At 38.0% G+C, this 12,179-nt stretch overlaps 2 protein-coding genes across 16 annotated transcripts in view; both read left to right on the forward strand.

Annotated features, from left to right (window-relative positions):
* The window catches only part of sky (GTPase-activating protein skywalker), a 55,574-nt gene that overhangs the window by 26,754 nt on the left and 16,641 nt on the right, over nt 1-12,179 (forward strand). For 7 of the 15 annotated variants that reach the window (XM_015180759.2, XM_015180758.2, XM_015180763.2 and 4 more), the window contains exon 1: nt 9,509-9,801. The exons of the other annotated variants lie outside the window; for them this stretch is intronic. In XM_015180759.2, the coding sequence (XP_015036245.1) occupies nt 9,636-9,801 (166 nt within the window). In that variant the 5' untranslated portion in view covers nt 9,509-9,635. Of the gene's footprint in view, nt 1-9,508; nt 9,802-12,179 lie in introns of those variants that run through there. 15 annotated transcript variants of the gene reach the window in all.
* LOC117184025 (uncharacterized) lies at nt 2,694-9,327 on the forward strand. The gene is made up of 2 exons (XM_033379997.1): nt 2,694-3,008; nt 9,142-9,327. The coding sequence occupies exons 1-2, from the start codon at nt 2,709-2,711 to the stop codon at nt 9,154-9,156; spliced, it is 315 nt and encodes a 104-aa protein (XP_033235888.1). The 5' UTR covers nt 2,694-2,708; the 3' UTR covers nt 9,157-9,327.

Consider the following 12,179-nt stretch of genomic DNA (forward strand, 5'->3'; position numbering starts at 1 on the left):
GTCGCATAAAACAATCAACGACGGCTTTGGGCTGTTGAAAGTTGATGAAGGTGGCAAGAGATAGGGCGGGCAGTGGATGTATGTATAGTATTATGAGGGGTCTGTCGTACGCCTGTCTGCCTGACGGTCTATATGGTCGTGCGCCCCCGAGCACGACACTCTGCGTGACGACAGATCGCATGCTCGTCGGTTTGTTCTTGTTTGTAATTAGGGCCAAGCGGAAGGTCTTTTCGTCAGTGAAGAGTATTGTTTTTTTATATATTTTTTTTTTATAAAAGTTATCAAAGAAATCCTTGTCTGATTGACACACATTTATTTGACGAAGATAGACGCGAAAAATGGTTGACTTTCCATTAAAATAGACACCTATAAAATCCAATTGAAAGTTATCAATAAATATTTGAACATCTGTTGGAATTCGCTGCACGTCACGCACACATTCCCCAATCTTTAGAAAGGTTTCTAAGTCGATCAAACAATCGATGAAAATAATGAGCAAATCCATCAAACAATCGGCAGAAATGTGCCCCTCAAATGTAATTTCTTGTAGGATTTTCTAATGTTCTTTTCTTTAGCTCTTATGGCCCCCTCCTGTCAACAGCGGCGCCTCTAATTAGATATAGTATGTACAGATGCTACGAGTATATATACATATACATATATTTGTACGACTATGTACGTATACGTGTGTCGTATTTCTTTGAGGTCACTAAGCAGCCGAACGTCACGCACTAGGTAATCTTTTTGGCTTTGTTTACTTGCTCTTTGATTTTCAAATTTCTCTGCGTTGATAAAAGCCGAAACACGAAACAAAAAAGAGGCGAAATAGATAGGAATGCCACTGCCAATATTAGGACTATGCGATGCCCTGATTGTGCTGATTTCTTCTTTATATTTATATGTATAATAATAATAAAAATTCTGTCAATGATAAATTTTATATAAATAAATCCTCCCTCCTCCATAAATACTCAGAAATCTTCTGCTTGTTACATAAATGTACGATATAGTATGCTTTACCCTTGTCCTACCTGATTACAGGGTATTGAAACTGTTCTTTTTGTTGCTATTGTAACAGTAAAATTCGTAACATTAAAGCAATGCAGAGGGAAAGAAATCTACCGGCGGATTGCTCGCTCAGTGCTTCCTCTCTCTCTCTCTCGTTCTCTTCTGAGATCCAACCGATAACAGTGTTTGTATTGCGCACTGTTTAGATAACAGGGAAACATTTGTTGGGGCAGACCAGCACCAATTCATTCATTTCAATTTTTTGCCTGCAATGCTCCTCTGCAATTAGACAGTTTTGAACACACTTTTGCTTTTACTTTTGGTTCATAAAACTTTATATTTATTTGCACTTCCATCCCCGCCCCTTTCTCCGCCCATTTAATTAATTTTTCATTCGTTTTAAGCACGATGTTCACATAATAATTGCCTTTTCGCCTTGCTGGTAGCAGTATTTTAATGAACTGCCCGAAAGTATGCTTTAAATTTGTTAATTACCTGTGCCGGTGGCATGGTAATTTCGGGACATTAGTGTGGCACACTGTCGGCTAAATAATATTGCCGATGGCTGTTGGAAATTAAATAAAGGCTGTTGTGGGTTTTAATTTATTAATTTTAATTTTATTTTAAGCTGAGGATGTTTTTAAGAATTTGAATAAGTTGTTAGAGAATTGTTTTGGATAAGAGATGATTGCGGATCACCAGAAAGCATTTACTCAATATGAGTAAATAAATGGATGGCAAATAGTGAAAAAACGTCATTCTTAACAAGTAAATGAGATGCCTGTTTAAGATATTGATGCAAAAAAACTATGAGTGCTCCGCATAAAAGTTATAATTATCAAACGGTCTTCATTTGCGTATTTCCTTTTCCCTCCAATAGCTAGTCGCATTCAATTTGATTTCCTGAGTCTCAACTCTTTTCATTCTCTGATCTCACCGCACCTCAGATCACCTCATGATGTTACAATTCACAGAGAAAAACAAGCAAAGGTCAGTTATAGTACACAATAAACGTAGATACGAGTATGAGGTTCATTTCAATAGCAATTAAAATCGTAGTATCAATCGATTAATATGATTATTTTCGATTTGAATAAATAGCTTACGACGCGAATGATTTGTTTGATTTGAGTATGTATGGCATTTGCATTGCACACACCTCCGCTGGAAGGCTAATTGCAGGGAATTTTTAAATCAGTTCCGGCAGCTGTTATGCATACAGTACTTGCAGAAAGTGCACCCATAACCAAACCATGAACCACTTAACGTTTTAATCTCTGAACTACAAAGATCTACATGCTGTTTGGACTTGGACGAAGCAATACCAGAACAACTCAAAGTCTATCTTTGACTCATCGACTACTGTACAGCTTCTAAACCTAATAAAACAGCTTTGTATACTAGTGCTAAACCAAGCTCCTGAACTAGGCCTAAATCTACGTTATACTCCCCAAAAACACGCCCCACGTTTCAGAGCCCGTCTTAGACGCGCCCCCGAAAATATCCAGCCCGAACGAAGTTGAACGAACCTTTGGAGAGTGAAACAAATAACAACTTCAGGTGAAACATGTTGAGAGCTTTTAATTAGCGAGCTTTTGCAAGAGCTTTGCAGATAGATCCACCACTCGCAGAAAAGTGTGTCGCGCGGCTGCATCGTTCACCTGTTTTTTCTCTCTCTCCCCTCCCGAACACACACGGCGATGATCGCTTGCTCGCTCAACCTCTGCCTCTGCCTCAGTCTCAGCCTCAGTCAGTCTCAGTTCAACCCTCGGGCGTTGCGGTCGCTTTCTGTCGCACTCCTGCACTGCTCGCTCTCACTAGCCGCCGTGTGCTGCCCCCAAGCCCAAAAAGTTGTCAACTGTCAAATCACGAAAGAAAGAAAGAAGGCGACAAATAAAAGTGGAAAGGGTGGAAAAGGAAAAGCGAGAAAACAGACCTACCGACAGACAGGCGGATCAATTGAAATTCGGAATAGTTTTCGAAACAAGTCGCGTGTCAACGTAATTACCTTAAATGTTTATATAGTGCGTGTGCCTATACAAATACAATCCACAGTGTGTGTGTCCGAGTGTATGTAAACTTGTGCGTGCCAGTGTGCGAGTGTGTGTGTGTGTGTGTATGGGGCAGCCTCCAAAAACTGCAATCTGAAATGCACATTAAAAGCGAATCGACTTTTAAATCACGGCTCGTTAATTATCACGCCTAGCTGCCAAACTCTAAAATAAACAAGAAAATACCGAGTACGATAAGCAAAAACAACAACAAAATATACGTATACGATTATATACACAGTTTTTGGTTGTGTGCAAATAGTCTCGTGCGTTGCGTTCAATGGTCAGTCAGTCAGTCAGTCAATCAAGCAGTCAGTCATTGCTACAATATATGTACTCGTACGCTTGATGAATGCGCGTTGCTTTCGATTACGCATACGCCATGTGTGCGCCTCAAGTGCTGTCGCCCTCTAACAGAAATACTCTTGTGCCTTTGCTGTGCATTAAAAATTGATCTAAATGGGTCTCTAAAATCTTATATTACTGGAAAATATCAAACACAGTGTACAGGATTTCTAAATACACAGAGCGTACATAGCAAGTTTTGGTTGATTTTCTGGAAAAATACCAAAATATACCAAATACATTTTACTGTTTTCAGTCTTCAATACTTATCCAATCAGGATGATTTTTTCTAGATTTTTAGAAAAGAGCATTGTGCACAAATATATTGAATATCAGCTCAATATCTTATAAATTTCAGATATTACAGCGTTTCTAGCCTCCATATGGGTTCATACCTTTTCCAGGGAGGAACATCTGTCGTTTAAAGACGATATTCTTCATAAAACTTTTCTAGAGCAAAATATAACCGCAACAATGGAAACTGAATGTATTGAAGAGGGGTTTTTTGTGTGTGCTTTAAACAATAATTGAATGCAAAATTATGCCCATAATAAAAGAAACGTGTTGTAGAGAGACAGAGAGAGGGAGAAGCCATATAAAGAGAATCGAATCAATTGAATATATAATTCCGAAATGACTTCAGTTAAGTGCAATAACAGAAGCTGACCGATGAAACGGGTTTTTGTTCAACGAATGCCAAATGCAGGCGACTGCAAAAAATCATCTCAAATGAAAATCTTAAAAAAAAATAAACACAAACAAAAAACAAAGCAACATTCTGTGCCAGGCTCAAAAAGGCGCCAATCAGGCATCTAATAAATGCAATTAACACGGCAATAAGTTGATTAATTTCCCATATGCCATATTCCCCACTCGTGGCAAATCCGTGGCAAATCGGAGAACCAAAGAGAACCACCCTCAACCGCCCACTTAAAGCGGACTTTATACGATCCCCATCGAATCTCAATTAATATTCATTTGCGAATATTCAACCCACGTTTCCTGCCCCTCTACAGGCACTCCCACTCCGAAGCAGCTGAGAGATATAGGCGTACTCGTAAAAAAAGATCAAAAAGGTCGCGCCTGTCATGTGCCTCGTCCCTCGTAATATAGTCCAAAATACAACGAAAATATGAAGCGAATACGCTGCTAATTGACAAATAGGAAACTCACGATCGGTCAAAGATATTTATAGCACTCGCTAAACAATCTGAACAATCTGACAGCCCCCAAAGCCGCAGAAGCAGCAGCAGCAGCGGCAAGCAGGCTCGTTGACCATTCCCCTGTTCTCTGTTCTCTGTTGCCTGCCTCAAGCCAGAGCTAAATTGATGTGAATACTACCTATGTATGTATCACATATCGTATCTGTATCTGTATCTGAAGTAAATCAAAATTTATAAAAATAAATTGGATAAATATTCAAATTTGTTTTACAAAATTACTCAACGATAAACGAATTAATTTGCAAGTCTCGAGAACAGCTTTTATAAATAAAATTACACTCCTTGAAAAGTAATAATATTCTTTTAAACACGAAACGGTCAATTTTAATAACGGAACATGGGAAAGGTTATATCTTTGGGTTATCAGGTACTGATAAACGATAGATGTGCAAATCGATACATAAATCGACTCCTAATCGTCTCTAATAGAACAACTTTGACATCTTTCTGCCTAAAAATGATTCCTAGGAATATTATTTGCCATTCCTGATTCATCTTGTTTTCTAATTAATAAAATAATTGTACCAAATTATGCCGTACGCTTCCTCTACACCTTTCGAAGGTCTTTCCCCCTAGATAAATCCCAACAGTTTCTTCTGAAAATCCCTTGACACCACACCCGTACATCCAATGACGCCTGCTGTGGCCGTTTGATGCAATTAAACCGAAAAATACGTCTACAATTTGGAAATCAAAACAAGAGACAACAAACAAACACTCGGCAATAACAACATTAATCCGCACAGTTTGCCAAAAGGAAAATCGGTTGAACGTTGCTTGTTTCGTGGGTTTCCGTTCCCTTGGGGGAATAATTATATTTAGCTGCAGTCGGCAATTGTTGTACCCTATTGGGGGGTATTCTAGTATTTTGAACAGAATCATATCAGAATACCATGAAAAATGTGTCCTTTAATATTGATGCTATCTGGAGGATTCCACAGACTCTGGCTTCTCTGAAAATTTCTGATCTAAATCGGATGACTATATAAGCGGCGGGAGGGATTTTTCAATTTTAGTAAACAATAAAATTATAATAAATACGAAAATGTGCCAGTCGAATGCCAGCCTTAAATCGAGCAGCAATATGTTTGGTCATGCACACGCAATGTATGTTGTTTTAGTACTATTCTTGGGCATTCTCCTTTGCAATCTTTTCTTATAACATCAGCGTCAAGTGAGATCCGTTGATCTATATCTTCTATGCAGAGAAACACAGAAACGATCGATCTGCCAGGGTATTGAAAGCTTCGACCCCTGAGGAAAGCCTGCTTTTCATTTTGTTGCTATTGTTGGCACCCGATTCGGTGACAAATGCCGTCAGAGAGGGGAACAAAATCTAATAAATTGCATTTGCAATTTGCATGCCCAGAATGTGTTGCCCCTTCTACGTACAATACGTATTCGTTTCGATTCTGCTTAATTTTATTGTTTCCGCCAACTAAAAATTGCACATTAGATCATGTCACAATAATTTGATTCTATTTTACATACAATCCAAACAGATATACAGATTTGTTTGCCAAAATCTCTATTGAGAATCGTTACGGCGCCTTTTGCGTTGGTTTTCCAATCGCATCGTAGGAATTTATCATCTAATAATAGGATCCAAAAGGTTCAAGATTCCACAATTAACGATTATTCAAGGTATTCGTGCCAATCGGATTAGAAGAAACTCACGAATTGATTAATAAACTACGTCAATTACTATTCAAATTAATCAAAGAATCAATTGACATCTTCTGGACTCTTATGTAAATGCATTCGAATTATTCTGCTATTGAGCCAGTCAAAGATGTCAGCATTGGATCGTAAAGATATGGCCAGGGAAATCTTTATCTATAATTGTTTTACGATCACTTCACTGATACCAATTAGAGTGCAATTAGGTGCTATGATGGCGTATTTTGGTAGAATCTTTATGGGCTCCTTGATTTCCCCAGACTTGTACCTTCATACATCACTTATGATTGACCAATTAGGGGACTCACAGAACGCAGATTGCCATATACATTAATGTATATATATAGTTTTGAAATTTGCTTTCGGAGGTGTGTTTGTTTGATGGGGCAACACTTAAGTGTCGCCAGAATTCTTGGCAATCTCCACTCTCTCATAAATTTCCCTTCCCAAAAAAATACGGAGAATATAAAACAGAATCCGATATAGCCAAGTCGAAGATAATTGTCATCAGGCTTATTTTGTTTTTGGGTTTTCTTTCTTTCAAAACATTTTGGTTAATTAATCTTTTGCCCCTGCCACGGGAAAATCGCTTTTCATCTGCCATCGGCACCGCCACCGGCACATTGGGCACGCGTTGGTCTGCGTTCAACATTTCTGTTCCGTACAAAATGGCCAAGAATCGCGTTAGCTTTGACTTAATTTTATTTCGCCTGACGAAACATGTGAAAAATCAATTTTCGTATACGCTAAAAAAAGATCAACAGATCAACAGTGTAGGAAAAAATATAAATAAATAAACAAACGAAACGAAAATTGTGTTGAAATGCGTTTGAGATGATGGCTATGATGCTATGTATCGAAGAGAGGGGGGCCGGCGGGCAGGAAGGAAGCTTCTCACGTGAGAGGTTGTTTGGAAATTGTTGTTCGGTAAATTGAGTTTTGGGTTTCCTCGTGCGCAAATCTCCAACCGCAAAACGAGGTCTTTAGGTCTCTAGATCAATGCAAAATATTAAAAATTTACACATAATTTACACATGGGACTTTTATATTATTTGTTATTTCGTTTTCTATTGTTTAGTATTTTTGTATTAAAATACTAATTTTTGTGTGTAGATATTTTAATATGAAAAGTTTTTACTAAATGTAGTACTTATTACCTTCAGTCTATTCAGTTTATTGAGATTATACAGTTATTTGAGTACATTGAGATCTTAGAGTTAGTATTTTTTTATTTCGTATTTTTTATTTGAGTTTTTATTTTTTTGGGCGTTTGAAAACCTTCGAACATTATTATTTTTGTATGATTGATATTTATTTCTTTATGAGCAATACATTTTACAACTTTGCTAATGAAAAGATACACAAGGAAATTCTTTAGAATCTTAAAAAAAATATTCTAATTGAATTTGGGTCTCGTCTGCTTTCCGGCATACCCCCAAAAAGCCCACTTTTCACACGCAACTCTTCGGCTCCCAAACACCTGTTCAAAAGGAAAATTCCTCGCAACTGAGGTTTCCCATAAATTTTCTTTCAGAGGCGTTCGAAGTGGGGTGCTGTAGAGGAATGTAGAAATTTTCCATGCCGTGGCGCACAAATATTTTTACAATTTTTACAGCAAACCCAAAGAAAAATGCTCATAAATTTTATGTGTGTACTTTCCCCCCATAAATAAGATGGCAGCGCAGCGCTAGACGCACATTACGTATACGAAAAGAATGCCAGCGAAAATGGTTACAGCAAAGAAATATTTCCTGGGATTTTCCAAGCGGGGCATTTGCTTACGACATTTCCCACAAAAAGCTATTTATAAAATTATTTACACTAAGATTTGGGTAAACCGTAACCCCCTCTCGTCTCTGTCCTGTGGCAAAGCAGAGATGGGAAGAGAAAAAAGCAGAGAGAGCCGATAAGATCAGATCAGAAAAAGCACAACAGAAAACAGCTGTTTGCTCTATGGCGCCGACAAGCGCTACGCTGCTGCCGAGAATCCGAAACAAACAAAACACACTCGCAAAAGAAGAACAAAAACAATAAAAATAGGCAGAAAATAGAATAAAGCAGAGAGACTGAGAGAGAGAGAGAGAGAGACCAATAAACAGTAAAAAGCTCACACAAAACTTGCACGCGCCACCAGGTTGTGATCTGTCACAGGGCGCGCTCTTTTGATGTAAAAAGCTTATTTGCTTGCACTCACACTCACACACTCCCGATACCACATTCCTTCTCGTGCATTTCTTTGGGACACTTACAATACATATTAAGAAAACAATGAAGAATCGGGCTATGTGGTTGGGCCTGAGAATATGTTGATCGGAACGCCACAGATAGGATCACTTTTAAAGCTGCAATAAAAACGATCAATCTCCCAGCAGCCTCTTTTCTTTCTTGTCTTTTAGTGTAGTCCACCGCATGCACTCTCTCACTCTAGTGACGCTCTCTCATTTTCGCTCTCTGCCAAGCCCACACGATGCGCGTGAAGCTTTGATTTACGCGCTCGTTTTATTGCACTCTCACTCACTCCCATTCCCATGCGCAATGAGCTTTACGCGCTCGCCTTCTTGCACTCTCTCTAGGCACTAGCGCTCTCTTTTTCGCTCTCTCCACCACCCCATTTAAGCTTTTTGGTTTCATTCAGAAAGCAGCATGAAACCGGCCTGTCCGCCGGGCCGCCCCATGAGAACATTGAACGCATTCGAACGCTCCGCACGTAGGCCTAACCCCCCGTATATTTTTGTTGTTGCTTGCCAAAGGGCAACAGAGGGAGACGAGACGAGACGCGACTGTCTCGCTCGCACCTTTCGCTTTTTAACGATATCTTTCAACCCTCCCCACAGTCGATAAATGTGTAAAAATATTGAAATTAATTTTGAAATACCCAAACAATAAGAAGAAAAAAATGTGAATTGAAAATTTAAATGTGTTGCAAATTAAATTCAAGTGCTGCTTCTGGCACGACGAATGACAACGACAAAAGCAAATTGCAGATCGCAATAAATTAAAACAATAAAAGGCAGTCGAGAAGAGACGAAAAAGAAGGAGAACGCTGAGGAGAAGGAGACTGGCAAAATCTACATAAATGTGGTGGTCGCTGTCGTTGTCGTTGTTGCTGCTGGTGTTGTTGTGCGCGAAAAGTTCTCGATGCCAAAAAATCAAGTGATCAAAAAAACAAGACTGTAAATCGAACAACAGAACAGAACAGAACAGAAATACAGAAACAGAACAGAAACGGAAAAGACACCGAGAAACACACGGAACACAAACGGAAAGGAAACAGTAACAGAAGCAGAAACAGAAAAGAAACATCAAAACGTTACAACAACAAAAAAAGATGGTTGGCAAAGTCTTTGGCCTGAAAGACTTGGAGCAGTTCAGCAGCCGTCGGAGCAGCGTCTACGTCGATCCCGAGTGCGAAAAGTTCTTTGAGCTGCCGCTCTTCATAGCTGCCAGCTCGAATGATATCACAACCAAATGCCAGTGCTGGCAGCTCAGTCCAGGTAATAAAAGTCCACACATCATCCATCCGATAGCTGAGATCAGACTATAAAAACTCCAGACTAAAACTAAAAACTAGCCAAAAAAGCAGGAAATTTATGTTAATATTTAGAACCGGGTGTGCAAAAGTTAATTAATTTAATGAAATTAAAGTAATCCCTAGAAAGGAAATTTAGCACAGAATCAGAATCCAGAGGAATGACAGTAATTAATCGCAGAAATTAGCTAAATTAGAATCAGAAGAAATCATATGGAATTAGAGGAACAAGCGATAAACCAAAATCAGAGGCTGGTTTTCATGTATTTCGATTTCAATTAGATATCTAATGATCCGTGTAGTAATATGAATACATATATTTCCTGAAGGGAAAAAGGGTCTGTAAGAAAGGAATTCATACGTTTCGATTGTATTGAAAACAAATTGAAATAATTTCACTTGATGAACAATGAACAATATGAAGGCATGTGCATATAGGGAATATATTGATTACATTCCTTTAGAAATTTTAAAATACATTTTCCATTCATTTATAAAAGACGTAAATGCTAATTAGGTTATATTTCAATATTAATTTAATTATGAACGCTAAAAAATGCTTTATTTATTTTGCATTTTGTATCAATGATTCACTGTGATACTGAGAATTGTTTAAACGGAAACTGAAAAGTTAAACAAAATAACAATTAGGAAGATCAAGATGACGCCAGAAAGAGAATTGCAAAGTAAAATGGGGAAAAGTGGTAAAAAAAGAAGATTCAAAGGTACATACATATATAGAAAAAGTTAAAACATTATAAAATTTGATAATAAAGAAGAGAACAGATCAATTATTATGATCAGAATTTTTACATATGAAAATAATACAAAAGGATCCCAAGGTTACAGATGTATGTAAAACATTCATAAATCTCTTTACACAAGTCCCGATCCCGATCCGATCATTGTTTCCAATCCATCAACAGAAGAAAAAATCATAAAATGTATACAAAACAAACCAAAATTTTAATATGTTTAACACAAATGGAAAAAATTAACGCTGCCGTAAATTCAAGGAAATATAAACAGTAAAATAAAAGCAGTAAAAAAATGAAGAAAAAAATCATTTAAACAAAAAATTAAAATCAATCAAATGGTTGTGTAAAATGCTTTACCAAACCAAATTAAGAAAAACAACAACAAATGATACGCGAGTATTTTGTTTGAACAACAAAAAAAAGAAAGAAATAAAGCTATTTAATACAGATTGGATCTGTTTCAGTAATTGCTAAATTTAATGACAAAACATTTTATGTCTGATTAGGGATTGCAGCATTTTATTGGGATTTACAATATGTGAATAATAAAAACACCGATTAGACCCATTAAGATCTGTGTAACATCATAATACATTTAATTATGCATCCAATGCATTTTGTGTGCTTTTGTTTTACTTTTTGCCACAAAACAAATAATGTTGATTGCTGCGTTGATAGGAAAATTACCGCATCTGTTGTGAGTGGAATGTTGTATAAGATAGACACATACATATGTACATATAGTCCCCCCCATTCTCCAGTCCCCAGTCTCCAGTTCCAGTATTTCCATATTTGTTGCTTGAAAATGCAAATGGATCGCTGTGGATTGGATGCCGTACAAATGGGAGGGGATTAATTACCCACACAAGCTGTGGGGACCTTAGAGAGAGAAAGAATAAGTGGATGGCTCATTCAATTATACCAGTTTTTATTGTTATTGCATTTCAAACAGCAATGAACACTCTCCACATCCACCGTCCCCCTTCCTATCTTCTATCTTATCGTTCGTTCTTCTATCATTTGCAAATGCATTTACCCTAAATGATTTTTTATGACATTTTATACAGTTTTTAACGAGAATTTCATTATAAAAAACAAAAAACTACAGAGTCCGAAAGAGTAAATAAATCAAAGGGTTGCCAACTTTGTATCTGATTTTTTGATGACTGATATTGATATGGCGCTGGCCGGCGCTGCGTTTACCGTTTGCCATGCTTATCAGTAGCGAGTGATAACACCAGGTGTTAGATAGCAGATAGAGAGGGAGAGAGAGAGAGAGAGGGGTAAACCGAGGGGAACGTCATGCAAAAATCGATCAGCTGTCTGTCGTTTGCTGTAATGAGAGTTGTCCGCGCGCTGCAATCAATTACCCCGTCCAGATAGCTAATCAATATGGCAGCCAGCCAGCCACAGCTACAGATACAGATACAGCGCACCCCCCCGAATGTGATTCAATGTGGCATTGGACGGGTAGTAGTTCAAGGGTAATCGGGGGAATTGTGGGGGAACTGTTGTCCTACTTATGGCTGATGACCAGCTGACCAGAGCGATAGAGAAACAAACCCCAAACATCGATCTACGGTTG

Source organism: Drosophila pseudoobscura, chromosome 4 (genome assembly GCF_009870125.1).
Source record: "Drosophila pseudoobscura strain MV-25-SWS-2005 chromosome 4, UCI_Dpse_MV25, whole genome shotgun sequence".
Lineage (NCBI taxonomy): Eukaryota > Metazoa > Arthropoda > Insecta > Diptera > Drosophilidae > Drosophila > Drosophila pseudoobscura.